Raw genomic sequence first — 24,780 nt, forward strand, 5'->3', positions numbered from 1 at the left:
GACACTTCCCAGGGAAGCAATGGCAGACTAAGATGGCTTCACTTTTAGTGGCGCTGACAATCATGGTGGAAAGTGGAGCAGAAACTGGCTCCCTAAGTTTATCCCCAGATAAAGGAGAGGACCTGGGATTGCTCAAAGTACTTCTTACAGATGCTCCCAGTGATAAGTGGTCTTCAGAAGATTTTAGAGCTCTGGGAGTCAGGAGAGACAGCTTTGCCCAAGCCACAGTTCAGAGCCTTTCAAAAGGACACTGAGTTAGCCCAATTCCCTTCTTCATCACTTTTATTGGAAACTGCAAATGTAAGCCTGCTTTTTTGGACATTAAGAATCTCCAGAAGGACAAGTTTTATTACGATGGGTGATTTTCTTCCAACCCACAGGAAAAGAAGATTTATATAAGTTTAAAACCTAAAGAAAAATGTTAGTTAGAAATAAGCAGTAAAAGGGTGGCTAGAATTCGTCGATTCTAGAAAATTTTTAAATGGACTATGGGGCCAGATTGACTAGAAAAAAGGTTTTGGAAAAGTTACAAGAATTACTTCCTGTAGTTTGTTTAAAAATATATTAAGTATATATGAAGATTTGAATTTAAGTGTAAGAAATCTCTTCCTGGGAAAATGTTTTAGATGAGAGCAAAACATGATGAGAATTTGAAGGCTAGTTACTAGAGACAGCCATAAAGACTTAAAAGATTGTATTAAAGGCGAATTCTTACTTCCCCAGAATGAAGAAAATATATTAATTCTGGAAGAATTTAAGGATATTGGGCAACAATGTACCCAAAATAATGCCCTTTAGATCATGGCTATCCAACCGTTTGGCTTGCCTGCTCTGCACTAAATGAAGAGGAATGGTCTTGGGCCATATATAAAATATATAATATAGTTAATATATGTAAATATCACTAAAATCACTATAATTTAAAAAGTTTATAAACTTACAGGGCCACATTACTAGCTGTCCAGGACTGCATGTGGCCCATGGGCCTAAGGTTGGTCACACTCGCTTTAGACTTTTCTAAAAGTCCATTAAAAGTGGAAGAGAGACCAGAGCTATTGTTGATATAACTGAGAATCAGGCTGTTTGGGATATGGATTTAAAATTGACATGATATAAGAATGATATTGACAAATATGTTATACAGGACCTACAAATGAAACCTACTGAGGTTTTAATAGTTAAAAGGTAAACAAATAATAAACCAGAAGAGTGACTTGGATATGTGGATTTTGATTTTAACTGGACAGTTGTTTTTTTACTTTGGGTTTACAAAAGACATGCACTATATTATTTCCTGAGAAAAAGAAAAGAGAGGAGCTATCAGCTTTTCCAACATTACCTAAAAGAAATAATTAAGACTTTTAAAACTAAAACGAAGATTTACAAAGTTGGCTTGGTTGATCAAGGTTAAACTATATATGATCCTCTTTTTTAAAAACAGCTTTTAATGGTTTTTCTTGACTAGGACTGAATGATGAAACTTTAAAGATTTGTTTATAGACAAATATAGGAAGAGAGTTTTAATTATTTTAATTACTTTAATTTTTTTAAATTATTTTAATTATTTTAAAATTGAGAGAAGATGAAGTAAAGAAATTAATTTGTGGGACATCATTTGCAGGGATTAAAGATTAATAATTTTAATTTATTGATTCTAGTAGTTTTTAATGGATTTTTTATCTGAATAATTTACAGATTTGTTTAAAGATACAAGATGAGATATGGTAGATTTATTTTCTTTGTATTTTTGGAGAAAATGACAAGATATTGTGTAAAGTACACCCATGTCTAGGCAAGAGGGGTGATATAAATTTAGTAAATAATATAAAGGAATGAAATACATATATTTTCCTCTCTGGAATCTCTTAATGGACTTTTGCTGCTTAAAACTGAAAGATGAGGTTTTATTATTTGCCAACAGATAAAACAGGAGATAAGGGATTAAGACATTGACTGAAATATTAGAAAAGATGTTGATTCAGTGAAAATATTTCTACTTGTCTTTATGAAGGGGGAAGATATTTCTTTCTATATTTCTTTTGTTTTGCTTTGTTTCCTTTTTTATATACTTTTCCCCTCCCCCTCTTTTCTTCCTTTTTGCCCTTTTTTTCTTTTTTATATTTTCTGCCCATCCAACTATTGTCACATTTGCTGTTTGGTAGTCCATGTCCATTCAGACATTTAAAATGAATAGTTGCATTTCATTGCCTGCTATCATGTCTGAATGAAACCTATCATTTCATAACTCAATAATCATATTTTTAAATGATTGGGCAAAGGAAAAATCAAGCATCTTTTAAACTATTAAAGAGCATAACAATTTTTCCCAATGGACACTTAGCGTTAAAAAAATATATCAGCATGCTGAGGATGGAATGTTACTGGTCAATGGACAAGGCATTCATTGGAAGGAAAAAGTCAAGATCAAAATCTTAAAAAGAAGCATGGACATCTATTTCTCTCCAAAGCTTATGCTCATAAAACAAAAGGACAAAATTTGTTCACCGGTCACAACTACTCTTCATTTTAGTATACCACTTTCTGTAAAAGCCTACCAAGAGTAGTAATAGTAATATGACTGACCCCTCACAGCTTCTGCTCAATAGGTATTCTGAATTTAGGTTGCTAAAATTATTCAAATCTATTCAATTATTTTTAAATAAAATGGTCAGCTTTATTACTATTTCACTGCATGAGCAGCCTCGCAGAAATCCATTTTGTTTCATTTTTATTTATAATATAAATTAGTCTTAAGATCACTTTTACTAAGCTACTTATATTTAATGTATAAATCAGACACTAGATCAATAGAAAGTAATGCAAAGGGAAAACACTACTGCCAGTGAAAGAAATAATTTGGAAAACAGTTTGCACATAAACCAAGATTTTGCTAAAGGCTTGGTCAAGCTAAGGGATTTGCTACAATGTTACTTTTTAATAACATTTTTTTCTAATATTTTCTTCATATCATAATTCAATTCTGCTAATTATATTCTCCCCCATAGCAATTTTAAAAAACAAAGCCAATTCAAAGAAGGGGACAAAGAACAGGTATATAAGAAAAAGCAACATATTTATTTTAGAAACACAAGTAGTCATTGCTGAAAAATACCTGAAAAAGGAGGGAAACTATCCACACTGCAAATAATTTCAACTTTATTTACTTAATTTATTTTGGATCAATATGAGGATGTAGAATCCTTGGCATATTGCTTTCTCTCCAGCTAAAAAATAACTCCCCAGAAATACTGCATTTTATAGATGGTAAAGGTGCATGAGTTACTGCCTTTACTCACTCAGTGGGTAAAGACTTTGAAAAGAAATAGGAAAAATAGCACATTCTGCTGTAAACCATGCATTAAAGATTCTATTAAGCATTACTGGAGTATCACCATTATTGGAGTATAATGGTGAAGGGGTAAACTCAAGTGACACCTACTCTTACAAAAACGTAGCTTAGGCAAGTAATACGATCATAAAGTCAGGAAATATAAAGACTTCGACTATGATTTAACCTGATTTAATTTAAACAGGCAAATTCATATTCCATGTTTTAAACATTTTTCTGATCTTACTGATTTACGCAAAAATAGTCTTGAAAAGAAATAACATGACTAAATTATTACATGATTAACTCTTAGCTATTCTATCCGCGTTATAGAATAAAAACATCTTGACTAAAAAAATTGTTTCTTCTGTACTATAACATATAAGTTAATGATTAGGTGCACTATGGCTCAGTAGGTGGCAGCACCGTTTGAGAAAGTTAAACAGAATCAAGCCTAGTTAATTCTTGACTAGGAGTTAGTTAGGGAATGCTAGACTGGGATGCTGAGAAAATGTTCCAGAGAAACATAGTGGTAAACTACTTCCTGTACTGTTACAAAGAAAATAGCAGGGACGTATCCATGTACACAAGAGGAAATAAGCTCAATTTGAGGGTTTGTCTCTCTTTTAAGGTAATGTTTGTCTCTCTATTAAGGTAACACTTCATTTAAATGTCTATGGAGATTCTCAGTCATCCAGGTCATAGTTATCCCAAAGGTGCTTTTTCACAAGGTAACTGGACTTTCTTGAGAAGTCAAGAAACTACAGTTGCCTCATGAAAAAGCACCTTTGGGACACTTTATTTAAATTTTATTATTACTAGATTCTATTTTTGAAAGAGAAAACCTCACATTCCCTTGGCAATTCTTTGTAACATTCCATCAGATTTTACACATTCAATAATTGGATCTTCAGTCTGATTCTAGACCCACATATAAAAAATTTTAAAAAATCACTGAAACATTCAAATTCCATCCTTTCTTTTAAAAGTATGTTTAATTTTATTTTATATCCTGCTTAATTCAATGCAGGGGTGTCAAACTGCCAGCCCACGGGCCAGATGCATCATGCTGAAACTGTGCCCACCCCATTGGCGGCAAAGGAAAAAAAGTTGTGATACGTCGCGACACGTCACGTGATGTTGCGAGTTTGACACCCCTGATTTAATGGATTTTTCAATGTAGTTCGCTTTATCAGAACTCCAACGAGACATTTATTTCAGCACAATGGTCATTACTTTTTCAATACCATGACATAATTCCTACTTTCAACAAAGGTGTAACTTTTCATCTCTACTGCATTTTCCCACAAAAATTACTACCACAAGCATGCATGTGTCACACACGCAAAGTTTAAAACAGGATTCTTTGGGGAGAATTGTTATACTAGATTTGTTTTAAGATGCTGACAGCAATTGCTAGAGCCAGAGTGCCGAAACATCTAAAGCTTGGCCTTTAATAATCACCAAAGTAATATAGCACTAGACTACGTCTGAGCAGGGAGTCCCAATAGTGTCAGATTGTGTCAAACTGCAGGATTGTTATGGGATATGAGCAAATGTCCACACTTGTTTTACCCAATCAAATCTGAATTAGGCTCTAGATGTAAGTCTCCTGTGTATTAACCCATTGCCCTCCCTGTTATTACCACCACTATAGATCTTCACACTTGAAGGTTAATTTTAATTTGGCAATTTAAGTTGTTGTTTCCCATCTTTCTAGGTATTGTTCCACTCTCCCTTCTGATGATCCTTGTTTGAACTTTTACTCATGAGAAGTGGAAATGTACACAGCATGCAGACACAAAATGCACATGAATATAGAAATGGCACTGTTATTTGATTAGAGTTGAATTCTGTATATACTTTACTAATGAAACAAGCACATGTTTCTAGTGCAAACTCTAACCACAAATAAGAAACAGTAATACAGTCCAACCTGCTTTAGCCATGCTTGGTATCCAGAAGATGTAAGTTGGAATCCATCTTTAGGCATGTGTATTCGTGGCTAGGAAAGAATAGACATAAGAGATCTTCTTTTATATTGGGACCTGGCTATCCTAACTTTTGTTCCAGGTGATAATAAACACCAAACATATATTCCGATATAATTTTCAAGTAAAGTATAAGTGCAAAATACTGTACAGTAATAGAACTATAGTTGCAGGGGGGGGGACTTAAAATTCTATAAAGACTGCATTCCAATAAAATTTATCAGTATAGTAGATCTCAGGTACTAAAATCTTTTTAAAAATATAGTAAGGGACATACAACCCTCCACCTCAACATACTCTGCATTTAATTTGAATTGGAGTGAACATTTTGATTCAGGTTATGTCCCCAATGAAACCGCTTCATGCTTTTTGCAACTCTTTAAGTCATTTTCTACACAGTACAAATGTAACTTGGTACAGGTTATAAAAACTGACATTCACATTGCTCTAAAATATGAAAATATAGTACTTGCAAACTTCAACAATGCATTAGTGATGTTTGGATGTATGATATACATGGTAATAGAATAAAAGATAGCAATAGCACTTAAACATATATATTGCTTCACAGTGTTTTACAGCACTATCTGAGCAGTTTATAATGTTAGCACATTTCCCCCAACAATCTGGATCCTTATTTTACCAACCTCAGAAGGATGGAAGGCTGAATCAACCTTGAGCACCGTCAGGATCAAACTCCTGGCAGTGGGCAGAGTTAACCTGCAATATTGCATTCTAACCACTGTGCCACCACTAAGATAATAGAAGAAGCTAATACACAGACATCTGGCATGGGGCAGGTAGGGAAGAATTAAATGCATTGTGACATAATGACTCAATGTCTTCTGTATTTGCATCTGATGGGCTGTGATAAATTGAGATATATGTTTCATCATTTTTTTTATCACAATTGGTAACTGATACTTGAATAAATAACATATATATATAACAAGGAAGTTATTTTGTAGAAAGCCATAACCTTAATAAAATAACAATAAATTAATTGAAAAAGCCAACAATCTTCTCTATATTATTAGGAAAAGCAAAAAACAATTCTTAGGGCAATCTTTCCCTATTGCATTTATGTTTTATCCTATCTTCTGGCAGGAACCATAGGTCTATTCTGAATCTTCAGAAAGACTCTCATTTAGAGACTTTTTAAAGGACTTTTCACTGTCAGTACAGAATTACTGTATATTACATCCAACTATCCCAGTGCTTGATGAGAAAGCCGGGTCTTTAGTGCTTTTCAGAAGGTTACGAGGGTAGAAGTCTGCTGAACTTCAGGGAGAATTATGTTCCATGTGGCATGGGATGCCATGAAAAAGAGGTGCTTCCTAGCTGCCTTAGGGTGGCAATGTTTAAGGGACGGGACTAAGCGCAGGGCTACTCTAACTAATCTGTTCTTAGGGAAAGGTGGTTCTGCAGATAAGCTAACTCTGGGCCATATAGAATTTTAAAAGTAATAACAAGCAATTTAAAAAGTAATAACAAGCATCTTGAACTGGAAGCCCACACAGCTTATGCAATAGAGGTATTAATGGGCACACATTACTGCGTTCAGCACTGCATTCTGGACAAGTTGTAGCTTCTGGATGGTCTTCAAGGGCAGACCGCCATGTAGAGCACATTGATGTTGAACTGCCATGGTTTGTCACTCAAAATTCATTTTGAATCACTCATTTGATTCAACCTGCCAGTTTGATTTTAAAAAGCTCATCAGGTTCAGTACTGAGATCTGAACCAAATCAGGTTGATTCAATTCACATTTCCCAGATATTGTGGAAAAATTGCTCTTATACATGTACAGAAATTGTCTGAATATCATAAGTGTGCCCGCATATATCTGTACATGTGTCTAAAATAATTAATCAACATAAATAGGACAATGTCAGGAGAGATTGTATCATGATTCTACCCTTAAGAAAAGCAGCAGAAAATGGACCAATAGCATTAATTTCATTTTAAAAGGAGATGAGCCTGAACAGAGTTTTTTCCAATTGTCAAGATTGCAATTTCTTGCCTATGTTAAGAACTCAACATTCCCATGTAATTATAGTAAAAGTAATATTGCTAACTGATGATGTTTTAAAATCCCACGGTATCTTGACAACAATTCCTCAAAGTTTCTTAACCATGTTAACATAATTGTTTTGTGCAGAAATTGAAACAAAACCTTTCTGTACACATTTTACAAGCATGATTCCATTTATCAACAACACAATTCAGCGCATTATCCAGATGAACTACCTTCAGCATTTCAGTTTTACACTAAAACTCAAATGTTGTTCTGAATATTTTACTTGACTTCTAAGGTTGCCTTCTCAATGTTCTCCCTCCCAGTGTTCTGAAGCCATTATCTCACTTTGATTTCATGCTGGTCATCATTTTCCTGCAATCTTTAACGGATTTTTTTTGTTTTATAGCCTTCCTTTCCTCCTTCTTCCACTGTTAAGTTAATGGATCTGAGTAGTCTCTAGTGAGGTTTGAAAAGGCTGTTTTCTCAGAATGAGTCAATATTTTAAATTCTATGGAATGCATTTTTTTCTCCTAAAAAATGCAGTTTTTAAAAGACAGACATTAAATTACAGGCCTCAGTTCCTATTTTCTAAGCCTAATACAACCCCTGAAGGCTTACAATATTTGAATCACAGCTGGAGCCATGGTTACCATACAGTTTAAATATCAGCTTCTTTACTGTGCAATTTGTTTTAAAAATCAGATCAGAGGTTGTGTCATAAACAAGTGCTAATTATGTAGCAAGAAAGAATAAGCCTTTTTGTGCAAGAAGGGTTCTTAAATATCTGCCTCTCCTCCATATATAAAAAAGAGAAATAAAGCAAGCTGAGAAAATTATGGGGCCAAACACTAGCATCACACATAAAGCAAAACAAAAAACAAAAAAACCATGGCTGACATTAACCTTCCAGTGTTATTCCTTTGATATGAGAGTCAGGGGGCTACTGATTATGAAAAATTTCCTGCTTCAGGTGAACAATGTCAAACGAACGTGGCAATATGAATTTGATCACATAATTCTGTAAGGAAGTCTAGTCCCATCCTGCAATCTTGCTTCAAGGCTCTCCATTCGAAAGCTATTGAATTCAGAACTGCAGCTTCCTTTTGGTACCATAGAACTACTGCTGGGATGGAAGAACATTTATTATTTTTATGTGGTCCTTTGCACAGACATATTTGTTAACAACAAGAGCACAGTAATTTATTATTATCCGTTATTTGTTAAATTCATTTATGCTTAGCTAAATGCTTAGCTAAGAATAAATGAATTTTTAATACAGTTTTTACAATCACTTGTCACCGCTTCAGCATTGCCATTTAGTGAACAGGACTGATGTTTTTTCTCTGCAGGGGGTGATATTTTAATGATGCAATGCTGTACTTCCTAGAAGACAGACAAGCCTCATGAGGCAGATTATAGGTCTAAAGAAACTCCAATTCCATTAAAAGCAGACAGCACCAGACCATTTTTAAAATTAATTTTGTTTAATGATAAAAAGTATTATAACAGGTGGGTAGCCAATTGTAAAATTAACCAAAACATAGTTAAAGGAACAGAAGAATGCTAGGAAAGCAAGGGATGTTTCTATTATCAGTGTATTTAAGACTCGGTAGAAATATAGACACTATTCTATGCCCCATCTTTCCTATTAAAGGAAAGCATCCATGTTCTTTTTAAAGCTGCCCAATAGCCAATTGACACTTCAGTTGAGAGGTAATTTTGCTCAGTGATTTGTTCAATTACTGATATACTCCTATAAAATGTTTGAATATTTCCAAATGGAATGTAATTATTTCTGGCATGAAATAAGAAATAATATCTTCTACTAACTTATGCAGTGCATGTCCTTCCTCTTTGGAGTGTATCAAGGATTCTGCACGTTCCATCTCATATTCCATTTGCTGGTGTATTTAATTATATGGTTGTGACTACCAATGATAAAAACTAGACCTGCCAAAAGATGAGAATTGGGTAGTATTGTTTGCATTTATTCAAGCGGAAAATCTAAATGGCTGCCTCAGGTTCCCCAAAACTATTTATTTAGTAATGTCTTATACTTATTTGATAAATCCGTGAAAAGCTATGGATCTTAACTACACCAATCAGAAACAATCATTTTAGGATAGGCTACACTGTTCAAAAGTTAAAGGTTAAGCTAAAACGAATATTCTGTTCTGCGGCATACACAAATTATCATGTCCAAAATCTGAAATTTTTAAGAAAATCCATAAGGAAATCTCTGAACGAATTATATTTGACAAATGCCAAGTGCTTGACTCAATCCCCACAACGTAGACTTTACCAGTTATGAATGAAGGCAAATGTACATGTCCTAGGACACGGGTCGGCAACCCGCGGCTACGGAGCCGCATGCGGCTCTTTGAGCCGTCTCCTGCGGCTCCCAGCCGCCCGGTGCACGCACACCTCTTTGAACGGGCAGTGGTGCGCGCGCACCTCTCCAAATGGAGAGTGGCACCGCCTGTTTGGAGAGGTGCGCGCGCACCTCTCCGAACGGGTGGAGGTGCGCGCGCACCTCTCCAAACCTTTGGAGAGGTGCGCGCGCACCTCCGCCCCAACAGGCAGTGGCGCTGCTCGTTGGGAAAGCTGCCGCGGCCCGTTTGCACAGCTGCCGCCTTCAGAGGAAGGCGGCAGCCTGCAAACGGGCCGCGGCAGCTTTCCCAACAAGCGGCGCCACTGCCCGTTCTGAGGTGCGCTCGCACCTCTCCGAATGAGCGGAGGTGCGCGCGCACCTCTCCAAACCTTTGGAGAGGTGCGCGCGCACCTCTGCGCGAACGGGCAGCGGCGCCGCTCTTTGGGAAAGCTGCCGCGGCACGTTTGCAGGCCGCCAAAGGCGGCAACTCTGCAAACGGGCCGCGGCAGCTTTCCCAACAAGCGGCACCACTGCCCGTTCCGAGAGGTGCGCGCGCACCTCTCGGAACGGGCAGTGGCGCCGCTTGTTGGGAAAGCTGCCGCGGCCCGTTTGCAGAGCTGCCGCCTTCCTCCGAAGGTGGTAGCTCTGCAAACGGGCCGTCGCCGTCACACAACCGATTCCATCATACATTAAAAAAATGGCAACCGCGCGCGTCCACGCATGTGCAAGAAAAAACGTTTTGCGCATGCGCGTGCGTGGACGCACGCAGCTCCCACTTTTTTTTGTGTGTGATGGAACCAGGTCCCAGAGGCTCTTTTCCTTTTTCAGGTTGCCGACCCCTGTCCTAGGATAATGTTTCAAGATCCAATTTGTGTCAGTCTCTCACATTCTGATGAGAGAGAAGTTCCCTGAAGATGGGTTCCAGCATGAGTCCAAAAGGTTAGAAGACTAAACCTCTGCTCCAGTTGACCAACCCAGATTGGATCCTTTCCAGTTGTGCCTGGATTAGCTGTAGTTACAATAGCCTTTTAAAAAAATATCCCGCCTAGAGAAAATATGTTTTGCAAAGGTATTTAGACAATGATTGGTTGCACAAGAAACAGAAGAAAGTACTTTCAATTAAGGTGGAAAACCTGCTGCATAAACAACATTACAATGCTTTAAGAAATATATGAATATTCACTCTGGGTTCATTAAAACAAAAATAACACAACTCCATAGTTGGGCAATAGTTGCTCGCAAGTAACAAACATTCCACAACTTCTCTGAGCTCTCACTACTCTTCAGCAGGCTAAAGATTCAAAACCCAAGGAAGAAAAAGATGTGTCACAACCATGAGGTTTGCTCTTTAGATTTATCTTGGAGAGGTGACATGGTATACAATTATTGGGAAGCAATATTTTGGTGCCTACGATTGAGAGGAGGGAGAGGAAGAGGGGAAAAAGAGAGAAAATGGATTTTATACCTCAGTATGTGTTTCAAATTACATAGCATTTACCAGCAAAATAGCAAGCATAATCCCCTCCCTTCCCATTTCTGAAAACTGAACAGTTCATTGTAATTCAGATTGGTCTCTTATGGGATGTATAGAGAGATTTCTGACTAGGATCAGACCTTTACTTTTCTTCTCCCAACCTTTCCTTTTTGTATCAGCTAGCGCCTGATGAAGAGTTACAAAGTCAAACGTTTCAACACTCTTATTTACATTTTGCTTACCTCTAATAAAAGTACAAAATCCACCTCTTTTATAATTCTAATGCAATTAACTTTGCAGTAACCTGTAACAAAAATCCTCCCTTCGTCTATTTATCTATCTATCCATACATACATACATATATAAAACAAAACAATGATATAAACTAAACCCCAAAATAACTTGGAATAAAAATAGAAGCATTCTCTCACAGTCATAAAGAGACACAGGTAATCTTCCATCGTTTGCAAATAAAACAAAACATAAACAATTATTCTGGGATCACTGATCATTCTCCCATCCCACACAACGAAGAACATAAAGTCTGCTCAAAGCATCTATGTGATGATTTTCAAGAGGTACAGAGTCCAGACTTCTTCCAAGTTCTTCATTCACACACACACAAAAAAACTCTACAGATAGTCCTCGATTTACAACCACAATTGTAAATTTATGTTGTTAAGCAAGGCAGTTGTTAAGTGAGATTTGCTCCATTTTACAACCTTTTTCCAAAGTTGTTAAGCAAATCACTGAAGTTATTAAGTGAATCATGAGGTTATTAAGCAAATCTGACTTTCCCCTTTGACTTTGCTTGTCAGAAGCTAGCTGCGAAGGTTACAAATGGTGATCACATAACCTCAGGATAGCGCAACTGTCATAAATACATGCTAACTGTCAAGTGCCCAAATTTTCATCATGTGACTGTGGGGATGCTGCAACAGTCATTAGTGTGAAAACCAATCATGTCACTTTTTCAGTGCTGTTGTAACTCTGAATGATCACCAAACAAATGATTGTAAGTCATGGACTACCTGTATTCTTTCATTTTCCCTCAGTCTAATTTTGTGCTGTCTCTCTATTACCTCTGCCTTCCCATCACTCGTACCTAGTCAAAAGGTCAGCATCCAGTATTGTTTTGATTTGCTCCTTAACAAGAACTATAATTTAGCACTAACTACTCATGAGAAATTATAGTGCTGCTGGCTGGTGAATAATTTGCCAAGGAAGACCCGCTTAGCCATATAAAATAAATATCTACCTGCATATACTAGCACTAATCAGGGCGTGAAATTAAGCTTTTCATTCAGTACAAACTAAATGCTGCAAGGCGGCAATTTAATGGAAACAAATATTAAGGTCAACCCATTCTTCCTATTGCCTATAGTATAGATGCTAAAAAGGGCATGGAGCACTAATTCCACTTTTCTCAATCCAAGAAGCTAAATAGTTCAATGATGTGTTAGCAAATTCACCATTTGCTTTTTACTAATTGCATATATTTAATGAAGCAAATGAAACAAAAACCTCCAAAACATTGTTAACTTGATCCCTGTATTTCCTTTGTACTGTAGCTCAAATAGAATAAAATCCATTCGCAAACCTTAAAAGGAAGATACAAAACATTTATTTAAATTTTATATAAATGCTGAAAGAATGAGGAACCAATAAATGATTTGTAGAGCTTCAATGCACTGGAAAACATCCTTTCAGTTATGATGAAAGGAGCCAATTCTTGTACACAGCTGAAAAAGGTCCCTCCAAAACAGAATTCCCCAAATGTGCAAGAAAACAATATATCTACCTGGACATAAACAAACATGGATCTGTTTACACTAAGTTTCCAGCAAGTGTTACTGGAAATAACCAAGTAATATATAACATTTTCCCATTCTCAAAGCACTGTAATAAAATTGTAATGTTTACTTTAGCACCACTGTCATCACATATATTTACAACCTATTCTTTCCTAAAGTTTGCAGGAATAACCAAGAAGAAAACAAGTATGGTACTCCCATTAGAACTACAACTGCGGCTTTTTACTATTTTTACTTGTAATCTGAATAAAATATTTCAAAATATTTTTAATTGAGCAAACAAATGTTAATAGAACATACAGATGGTTAAGATGTATGCATATGGACTATTAAGACAATTTTGATCATTTATTAAGGCATGTTTGAGCAGATTAGGATTTTCTTGCAGCTTAAACTTGGCTCTTCGATCTGTTCGATCTGTTTGGTCCAGACTGTGGGGTTGTTAATTTAACTGGGTTTTAGATTTACTCTTGGGGCTTGAATTTAATTTGTTTTGTTTTTAATTTTTTGTATTCATGGTTTTAACTGCCCTGTAAACCGCCCTGAGTCCTACGGAAATAGGGCAGTATACAAATCCAATAAAATAAATAAATAAAATAAAATAAACCAGTCTGGTACTTTTAGCACTCACATGGACTATACACTGTCAAAAACAAAGACAACAAATATCACTCATTCCTTTTCTCCAAAGCCCACTGTAACTTTCTATTCTAAGTAATGGAAAAGAAGAAATTCCACTCATATACATACAGCACACAAAACAAATAGAAAGGCTAGATGTAATTATTCTATTTTCTCAGCTTTGATGAGTAAAAAACTAGAAAGCATTTTTAAAAACAGTGGTATTTAACAACTGTAGACTTATCTATATATGTAGTCTCAACAGCTTTTAGACTCACTCAAGATGTCAAATAATCAACCTAGCTATAAATGCGCAACCACCACTATCAGATGTGGTTTAATAGCAGAACACTAAACCTGCACTACTCACAGAAATGGGTTAATTGTAACTTGCTTTGACCAGGGAATGCAATCTTAAAATAAGGACCATAGCACAGTACTCTCAAGACTGACAACACAAGAAAGACTCAATCTAAATTTATCCTCTTCCAAAACTCAGATACCACATCTAGACAATCAGTGTGATACCTTCAGTATCTAATTAACAAAACAAAATGACGTTAGACTGCTAGATTCTTCAAGAAAGAGTTTCCACTTTCTAAAGGAAGTGAGAAAAAATAATTTAGGATGCTCCATAGGTTCATTAGCAAAACTGTCTCTAATAAAAAATATCAAAACGGAAAGTGATGAAGTCTGGTGAAATGGTAAAGGAGATAACCTCAGAAAGGTGCTAGTGAGGTTTTTTAATGTCTAGAAATTTTAAAAAAATGTTGTTAATTTGATTATTTACAAACCTTCAATTCCAAATAAAAAAAAATGTGAAACCAAGAAGTATATGTCTTCCAATGAAATTACCCACAATTGTCTTTTTTAAAAAGGCATTCAAATATGATAAAACTAAGACAAAAGAAACCTAATAATGAATTGCAAAGGTATTTTTAATTAGACATCTAAACAAATGTAGTTTAGCTGTGTGCACTGCTAATTACATGAAACCTGAAGTAGCTGCTGGCCCATTCAAGAAAACAGATGTTGAGTCAACCGAACTTTGATATCTTTCTTAAATACCTTTGAAAACAAGGATCAGAAAATATGAACTCTTATAAAAAAGGCTTTATTGTATTTTTTATAGCATATTACATACCTTGTAAGAATCAGTTTGTTTGCATGAATGTCAGTTTTATTTCCTGTCCTTCCCTTTTTCCTGGCTATTTACAAGCTTTGTAAGAAATGGTTCTTTAATTAAGTCTAAGCATAGTTTTATATAAATGGATTCCTGGAATTAAAAACATTCAGACTTAAGAAATGATTGTTACAGAGACTGTAAGAGGCCATAAAAAAGAATGCCACTTTAAACAAAGATTTCTCATTTTAATTAAAAAGATAATCATCACAACATTCCTACATTTAGCAAAACCATTTGAAGCTACTTTGGAAGAAAAAGAAATTCATTTTTGATGCAGTCACACATAGAGAACTATAGGACTTTATTTACTCAAAATTCCAGCTATTCCACTGTGCTTTTAAGAATCATGCATGAAATTTGAAAATTTACTCAAATGTACTGGACATTAATCTTATCCATACTATCCTTATAAATTTGGGTGCAACCTGTGTCAAAACAAGTTTAAGGAATTGTTCTAAGCTTTATGGATTTCTTAAATACTTCATATTAAAATATTGATTAGATTTACAATGTACATACTGAGCACACTTGTTCAGAAATAATAAGCATCCATCTTTAAAAAATACAATTAAGAAAATAGTATGCCTATAATCCTTACGTAATGAAAGTTGCATCCACTATAATTATTACAGCTGTATAATCCTTCAAAAATGTGCTCAAAGATGTTCAGGAACAGATAAGAAGCATCTCTATTTGAATAATGAAAAATAATGGGAACTTTTTTTTCCAGGTTTGCAGAACTCTTTCAGATGTTCCTGGCTTTCTCTGTATGCATGTATATGAAAAATGCAAGCTAGGAAACATAAAATGAATGTTTAGATTGATGTAAAAACCCCATTCCTATCACTTTTTCAACATTGTTAAAAGGAGGAATTTGGATAAAGACCAAATGTGTAGGGAGGGTATTACACATAATAATGGAACCAACACCACACCGGAAGTGGTGCCATCGAAAATCCCGCCAAATGTGAAAATGCCAAAGGAGTACTGCTAGTGAAGTTCAGGGAGTGTGTTTCGATCATCAATTCAGAAGTCTACTGTGAAACATTACCAAAACTCAGACGAGCCATCCATAACAAGCATCGGGGCATGCCGACATCCGGTGTGGTGTTGGTTCACGAAAGTGCTCACCCGCACACTGCTAGATGCACCCAAGAACGTTTGAAGCAGTTCCTTTAGGATGTTTTTGATCACTCCCTCTATAGCCCTGATTTGGTGCTGAGCGACTACTACTAAGGAATTTCAAAACTTGTAAGACGTTATGACAAGCGCCTCAATTTGAATGGCGATTATGTCGAAAAGTAATGTAATGCTGTAGTTTTCTAATGTGTTAAATAAAAGTTCTGTATCTGCGAGTGTCTGTCATTGATAACCAAATGGAGGTTTATTTCGGAATAACCCTGGTAGAATAGTGAGCTACATTTACCCCTTTTATTTTCTGAGACTGCCTCCATAAAATGTGAAGCCTAGAAACAGACTATGCTTGAAACCCCATATTAACTTCCTATGATTGGTAAAGATGATGGAACTTGATGATTAACTCAACCTCTTTGAAAAAAGACTATATAGTACTTTTAGTGCTGACTAGAAGCCCTTTATAAACTTTTTGCATACAGCAGAAAAAATGATTTACAATTTATGATTTGATATTAAGACAGGATTATAGAAAGAAGAAAGGTATGCTGGAATAATAGAGATGGAAACTTTTTTATTTTTTCACTTGCTTATATTTTCCTCTACTTTTTTGTTGTACTTTTAGCTTTCACTTTCATTTTTTTCTTACATCAGTTTGCATTTAATTTTATATAAACCCCCCCCCCACACACACACACATTCTATATTACCTTCCAATTGTTTAATTATTAAAAGAATTTTAAACCATTCTGGGTGTATCAATTTACTAAATATACCTCCATACCAATTGCAAGGACTAATCTAAAGAAATGCTAACGTCTACAGAATAGGAGTATGCTTGAGGTAAAACTGAACTTTGATTACACTTAGGGCACACTGACCAAAATGTGCCCAAACTAAAAGGTATAATCTTATAGCCAGTAGAAATGCTGTCTATGATATAGATACAAGGAACCATATCCACACTTTATTTCTCCTTTTCAATACACAGTAATGTTGCTCATCATGAAAGGGAAAAATGTGATCAGTATATTATATAGTAAACATGTATGGCCACAACCAGCAAAGGGAGTGGTTAGAATTAAAACAGCCATGTTCTGCATGCTTTCTGTTTTTGAGATAACAAAAACAAAGTGCAAAAAACAAAAATTGACAACAGAGTTAGATTTACTATCTCTTAATCAGGCAGAAAAATAAGTAACAAAAAAAGTCAGTGAAAAGCAACTTTAATAAATTTTAACCTCAATTCAAAAGAGAACCCTCCAAATTTCCAACCCTGGTCTGCAGTATAAAAGCTTCCTATGGATATACAAACATACATATTTTTTAAAGTTCTATGGTAAAAAAAGAGAAATCTGAACTAGAAACGATAGGAAAAAAATGAGAAATATCTATGTAATTGATAGTAAAGGTCATTTCTGAAGCCAATTGCATATAATAAGCCGAGTGATCATTCTTTTGCTTGTTGAACAGTTTATCCACCAAAAATAGGCATGAAAGATTCATAAACCAATTCCTGCCAACGGAAAGATAAAAACCCTGCCGGAGAAGCGCCTTACCTATCATCAGCACTAAAGACATTTTCGAGACAAGCCATATACTGTAATTGCAGCTGTCTAAAAATCTAACAAATAATATATAACTTACAGTAATATGAATGAAATACAAGTTTTCAATAATGATGTCCTTGAGGGTATTAGTATTCAAGGAAGTAACATCATAAACTAATCCATGAAGGTCACCTAAAATATTTGTTTCCAAATAAGTTGTGTAATTGGGAAGGTCCTCAAAATCTTTGAAGAGCAATGATAAGGAGCAGTATTAATGCTCAGGATTGATGCCAAACAACAACAAATAATTAATAATAATAATAATAATAATAATAATAATAATAATAATAATAATAATAACAACAGCAGCTGGAAGGTACTTTGCAAAATACATCAAGAAACTGCAGCTTCCTGCAATAACTCCAGCAAAGCTACAAAAAACTGCGCTACTCGGAACATCTTACATTTTAAAGAGATGATAATAATAATAATAATAATAATAATAATAATAATAATAATAATAATAATAATAATAGTAGTAGTAGTAGTAGTAGTAGTAGTAGTAGTAGTAATAAAAAAGCTGGAAATCCTATACCATTTCAGACAGATGGCTGTCCAATCTCTTCTTAAAAACTTCCAGTGTTGGAGCATTCACAGCTTCTGGAGACAGGTTGTTCCACTGGTTAATTATTCTGTCAGAAAGTTTCTCCTTAGTTCTAGGTTGCTTCTCTCTTTGGTTAGTTTTCATCCATTGCTTCTTGTCCTGCCTTCAGGTACTTTAGAGAACAGCTTGACTCCCTCTTCTTTGTGGCAACCCCTGAGATATTGGAATATCATGTCACCCTTAGTCCTTCTTTTCATTAAACTAGACCAGGGGTAAGCAACCTTGGCTCTTTTATGACCCGTGGACTTCAACTCCCAGAATTCCTGAGCCAGCATGGCTCAGCATGGAAACCTCTCTTTCCCCTCAGCATGGCTGGCTCAAGAATTCTGGGAGTTGAAGTCCACGAGTCATAAAAGAGCCAAGGTTGCCTACCCCTGAACTAGACATACCCAATTTCAGCAACCATTCCTTATATGTTTTAGCCTCCAGTTTCCTAATCGTCTTTGTTGCTCTTCTCTGTACTCTTTCTAGAGTCTCAACATCTTTTTTACATCATTGTGACCAAAATTGGATGCAGTATTCCAAGTATGGCCTTACCAAGGCATTGTAAAGTGATATTAACACTTCACGTGATCTTGATTCTATCCCTCTGTTAATGCACCTAGCACTGTGTTGGCTTTTTTGGCAGCTGCAGCACACTGCTGGCTCATATTTAAGTGACTGTCCACTAGGACTCCAAGATCCCTCTCACAGCTGCTAATATTGAGCAAGGTACCACCTATACTATACCTGTACGTTTGGTTTTTTCTTGTCTAAATGTAGAAGTTAATGAACGGGCTCCTTGAAAATAATTCAGTATGAAGGAGATGGGATAACGACTTTGTCCAGGGCAACATCTTTTCTCAAAGGTTACCAAAAATTCCAAAACCCACTTCATGTTAAGTTACAGAAAATACAAACTATCTACAATATTTTCTTTACATTTGCATTGGCTCTGAAAATCTTTTCAAGTCATTTCATAGCTTTTATTGCCCTATGCTAAACAATATAGATTTTATTGTAGAAAAGCTGGAACTGCCCAGGCTGCATCCTCAGAATATCCTTTACTTACAATCTATTATTATTTAGTATTTTATGTTTAATTATACCCTAATTAAAACAGGTATATATAGAATATGTATACTTAATAGTAACTATTCAAGAAACTATTTGCTTACAAATAGCCCAAACTGAAAGGATTTAATATTGTATTATTGTTAATGCACTATTTTTATTATTGCTTGTGGCGCTCATATATTATATACAATCTGCAAGATCAAGGAACCAGAAAAAAACAGGGTAGCTCTCTTGACCAACAATCCATATGCTTACATAACATACCTGGAATCAAAAGAAAAGTACTTAATTTATCACTGCAAAGTAATAGGAATTCTCTACTGAAAAACATTTTGATGCAACTCAAATCAATCCTCAAAACAAATACCTGACAAAAAAAGCCAGCAGTTATGTTTCTTTTGAAGACATAACAGCAAGGATGGTTGGCTATCTTTTATCTAAGTCTGTTCAAGAATAGTTTTGTACCTTTTTTGTACCTTTCTTACTTTCTCCTTCCCAATTCTGAATGAAAGTTTTCTTCATGAATGGAATATTCATCACATCTGTCCTCTTCTCAGAGGAAGATATTATGAGTTTGCAGTTGAGAGAGAAGTTGATCTATACACAAGATATGCATTCACACACATGCAAAAAAAAATCAACTACCAGTTTCTAGAATGCAAGGGAACCTCTGTGAAAATGCCCAGAAGCAGCATAGAGAATGAGGGATAGGAGGAAAACTCGAGTCCCTACTGGCTGACTGAAGATGCTTGTGGGTTTACTGCTGTCTCCATCTGCTCTTTTCCACATTCCTGATTATAGTATCCCAAGCAATATGGGGAAATATTGGGGGGGGGGGAACGGGGACAAGCACTGTATAATTAGGCAAAGTAGTCAAAGTGATTTGCTGTCCCTCCAGAGGAAAACATTTCTTCCCCAATAATCACAAATACCAGTAACCTGGAAAGGGAGGAATATAGTGTTGGTCAGAAGATCCCCACTCACCAGCCTGTGTTCATAGCCATCCAACAGGGGCAAAATTATTCCATCAAAGTAAGGAACAATTCACACCCCCATTTAAACAAGAGCATCAGAATACAGTACAAGAGGTGGAAAAGACAAAGGTCATGCTTGCAGCTACTACTTGGAAAGTTTTTCAAAGGAAAAACTAAATCTGAGAATGTTCTTTCAGCTCATATTTGCTAATCTTGCCTTTCAGTTAAGCAATTTGTTGATTGCTTTCCTGGAGGCTGAATGACTAGTACTTTTACTAATAATGAATAACAGAATCAGAAAACAAGAAATACCCTAAATCTTTAAATCCAATGCCATAAATTGCTGAAGACTTGTCAGGAAAAGTTCCCAAGCAAAACCATAATGGTAATCCAGGGTTTAACAGAGATTGATTTAACCTGGTGCTCTTCCAAGGACTAAAAGAGGAAAGGGTAGAGTAGCTGCTTGTTAAATGATTTTAACTGTTTGGTAATTTAACTTTTGATTAGTATTGTGCTGATCAAGTATAGCCAATACAGATAATGATACTAATTATGGAATCTGCAATCTTCCAAAAGATTCTAGCTTTACTTTAAATTACAAAAAATTATTTGGAGGTCCTTCTTTCTACAGAAAAAGCCATTTTTCAATGTGCTTTATGAAGATAAACACAGACAAGTATTTTTAAAAATACACCAAATCTATAAGGTAAATGGTATTCCAAAAAAGAAAGTAGATCAGGAATGTTTCTTATGAAAGGCAGAAGTATGTAATATCTTTTCCCTCAATAGTATATTTGTCCAGATGATATATAAAATAGCCACAGGTGTGAGAAAACATAAATCATATATTCATATTAACACAAATATATCACAATAAAGGCAGTATATCCTAGACTACCAAACTCATATGATGCCCTTTCAATATATGATCACATGAAGTATTAATACCACTTTACAATGCCTTGGTAAAGCCACACTTGGAATACTGTATCCAGTTTTGGTCACCACGATGCAAAAAAGATGTTGAAACTCTAGAAAGAGTACAGAGAAGAGCAACAAAGATGATTAGGGAACTGGAGGCTAAAACATATAGGGAACGGTTGCTGGAATTGGGTATGTCTAATTTAATGAAAAGAAGGCCTAAGGGTGACATGATAGTAGTATTCCAATATCTCAGGGGTTACCACAAAGAAGAGGGAGTCAAGCTGTTCTCTAAAGCACCTGAAGGCAGGACAAGAAGCAATGGATGAAAACTAACCAAAGAGAGAAGCAACCTAGAACTAAGAATAAATTTCCTGACAGAACAATTAATCAGTGGAACAATCCGCCTCCAGAAGCTATGAATGCTCCAACACTGGAAGTTTTTAAGAAGAGATTGGACAGACATTTGTCCAAAATGGTATAGGGTTTCCTGCCTGAGCAGGGGGTTGGACTAGATGACCTCCAAGGTCCCTTCCAACTTTATTATTTACAGATTATACTCAAACATGAGTAACAAAATGCAATTTGGTTAGAATCTATTATTTGCTTCTTCAAAGGTATTATTAACTGGACTAGGCAGCAGAATACAGAATACATATACCCTAGCAATCACACCCCACAGCTACAAAATAGCTTAACATACTGTAAATTCATTCAGCTACTACACTTTTTGAAATTGAGGCTTATCTCTCCCCCTCTTTTCAATATGAGAACATACACGTTCTTCCAATGTCTGCAGGGATCAGCTTTCTGACTGTACACACTGCCCACCATAATTCCACTGCCTTACAGTTTGTTTCTACCAAATTTTGAGAGAGATCAGCTTTAAATTGTACAATATGAAAACTAGGAAACATGCAACACCTGCAAACTTTATAGGAAAAATACATGTCACTAGCTATGTTGATAAGCTCCCAAGAAATTTTAAAAATGTCTATTGCTTTGCCATACAAATATACATAACTGCTTTGATGGGGCAGACAGGTCATTGAATTTACAATCAATCTTTACATTTTTATCTTTTCCCCATTAATGAACACTATTGGGGGGGTCAATAAATTCAGGGAGTCTTATATTTCAGGCAGATGGACTACTGATAAGCATTTTGGTTTGGGTGGGTTACCTTTCTCTGAACTCAGCAATTGGCTGTACCAGTGGAGATACTGGATATAGTGGTTATTGGATAAATTTATTTGTATCCCTTTACTATTTTTACAAATTACTCAAGGCAGTGAACATATCCAACACACCTTCCTTCTCCTATTTTTTGCACAACAACTTTGTGAGCTGAGTCGGATTGTAAGAGAGTGAGTGGTCCAAAGGAGAAGCCTGGGAAATGCAGACTTCTTGGCATATCAATGAAAGCAGGATAGGGCAACAGGGAAGAAAGGTGGATCAGATATAGTCTATATTGCTTTAGAGACAATTTCTATTCAGAGATGATTCTATTTACAACACATGACAAGACTGGAGGTGGATCATATGGTTTCAGGGGAATGCGAGTGGAAATGTCGTAGTTTCTGCATAAACTCACCAATTTGTGTGTACCTAGAGAGAAGAATATCCTCATAGCTTTTGCTGTCAGATGATACCAAGATGAAATAAGGAAAGGCAACAAAGAATGCTCATCATAGAACATATACATCAGAGTAGAGATTATATTCCTTGGTTTCATTTAGCAACCCCATATCTAGCCTTAAAAAAACCTCTTACAAATAGAATCTTTTTCCAATGCAATACAACTAAACCAAAATTCTATCATTCAATATTTATAACAGAACTCAGTATTTTACTGATTTTAAAAAAACCTCCATATCATGATCTACTTTGTAAATTGCAAACCGCTTTGACCCCCAAAGAGTACCTAAATTCTTCTATACTTTAGTTAGGCTTGCTAACCACCTTTTTAAAAAGACATATTTGTACCAGCTTCTTACCCCGTGTTGTTCAGGTGCTAATCTACGTCAAGCCCCTCAAAAAATAACAAGCATTTTCATTTTTCCTAAATCCCATCACATCTTCCAACGTGTACTCCCAGCCTCGCAATGTTCTGATCCAAAACTTGGCCTTCTGGGCTTCCTTCATTATAAAACCCAGGCCTTCGGTCCAGATTTCTATAAAATCCATTAAAAAAAACTAAACAGAAACAAAGCCCAAATCAGGGAACTTCTTTCCATATCAAACCCGCTACAACCGAGGATTATCAATGGAAAAGGGGGGAAAAAACCCGAAGGGGAAACCTATGACTTGCTTTCTTTCTTTTATTTTCTCACTACGCCGTAAGAATTTCAATATGTCTCCCCCCCCCCCGGGAGTACCTAAACGCATTTAAAAGATAACTGTTGCCCTTATGAGAAGTTAACCTATATAAATCTCTCCTTCTCCATAATAAATCCCCATCCTTCTCGGTTTCCTACTACCATTACCAGCAACAACCATCGCCAATCCCCTTCTCCTTTCAATACCCTTCCCACTCTTTTCCTTCTTACCATGAATTTCAGAGCTTTCTCTTGTACCACTGCCTCGGCGGGGTCCATAGCCTCGCCAATTCGCCTCTGGTACGCCTGCCGTTCCTCCGCCAGTTCCGGGCCTCTGCCGGCCTTGGGCCTACGCCGCCCCTCCCCCAAGTCTCTCTCTTTCTCACTTAGTGCAAGGCCGTAGCCAGCGCTGTTAAGAGAGAAGGCTCCGTTGTTCTCCGGCTCATGTAAACGGGAAATGTAGTCCCCGGGAGCTCCTGAGAAGCAGCCAAGAGTATCCAAAACACTACACTTCCCAAGAATCCCTGCGTGAGAGAAAATGCTGCACTAATCACCTCTTATGGAGCACAAAAGTGGGGGCTCGTAGAAGTGGCTGTGCTATCGGCTGAGTACAGTAGCTGAATTAGGTAAAGGAGGAGGAGAAGATTTCACGTTTAATCTTCCTATCCCGAGAGAGAAAAGCTGTTGAAAACTGAAGTTTTTTTAACGAGCCTCTGTGAATTCGTTTTTTAGGACAATACTGTTGGGCTTTTCTATATATATATATATATAATTACATATATACATCACTATATATTATGTAATTGTATCATTGAACAGAATGGGATTGCAGTAACTAAACCCTGACCAAAGAATGCATTTGGCTCAGCACCTCTTGTGATCAGCCATTGTGATCTATAAATTCATGCTATGTTACTATATTGTGTGGCTCCAGCTGTGTTTATTCAGTAAGCATTAGCTTAAATATACCGTGGCTTAGTGAGGGAATTAACATTTTTAATTAGCTGTTCAATAAAAAGGGACTCCACTATAGTACTGTGTTTGTGTTGTTAGGATTGTTTTTAACCCTAACCCACCGTCAAATAATTGCTGAGGCTCAAATAACTCAAGTGGACCAAAAGCCCAACTTATTGAACAGCCCCTCAAGACCAGCACAGAGGGACTCACTTTGATCTTCTCTCTACATGCAAAAAAAAAGTGTTGCAATGGCAATCTTTGTCATGACTTTTGTTTCCAATTGTAACCATTTTAGTCTCCTACCCAAAATAACTGCTGTGTACTGGTGGTACTCATTTTACTCATTCACCTGTTTTCTTTGGAGAGTCATGAGGGGTCTTAAGTTATAGGAAAGCAGATTC

General features: G+C 36.1%; 1 protein-coding gene across 6 annotated transcripts in view; it reads right to left on the reverse strand.

Moving 5' to 3' along the window:
* BTRC (beta-transducin repeat containing E3 ubiquitin protein ligase) overlaps nucleotides 1-23,856 on the reverse strand; it is a 169,788-nt gene extending 145,932 nt beyond the window's left edge. For 3 of the 6 annotated variants that reach the window (XM_081328167.1, XM_081328166.1, XM_081328164.1), the window contains exons 1-2: nucleotides 23,654-23,856; nucleotides 5,265-5,333 (exon numbers count right to left, since the gene is read on the reverse strand). In XM_081328167.1, coding sequence (XP_081184293.1) covers nucleotides 5,265-5,333; nucleotides 23,654-23,701 — 117 coding nt within the window. In that variant the 5' untranslated portion in view covers nucleotides 23,702-23,856. The remainder of the gene's footprint in view (nucleotides 1-5,264; nucleotides 5,334-23,653) is intronic. The other 3 variants (XM_081328169.1, XM_081328168.1, XM_081328165.1) reach the window with 2 other exon arrangements.
* Between the last annotated feature and the right edge of the window lie 924 nt (nucleotides 23,857-24,780).

This window comes from Vipera berus, assembly GCF_964194415.1.
Source record: "Vipera berus genome assembly, chromosome: 5".
NCBI classification, from domain to species: domain Eukaryota; kingdom Metazoa; phylum Chordata; class Lepidosauria; order Squamata; family Viperidae; genus Vipera; species Vipera berus.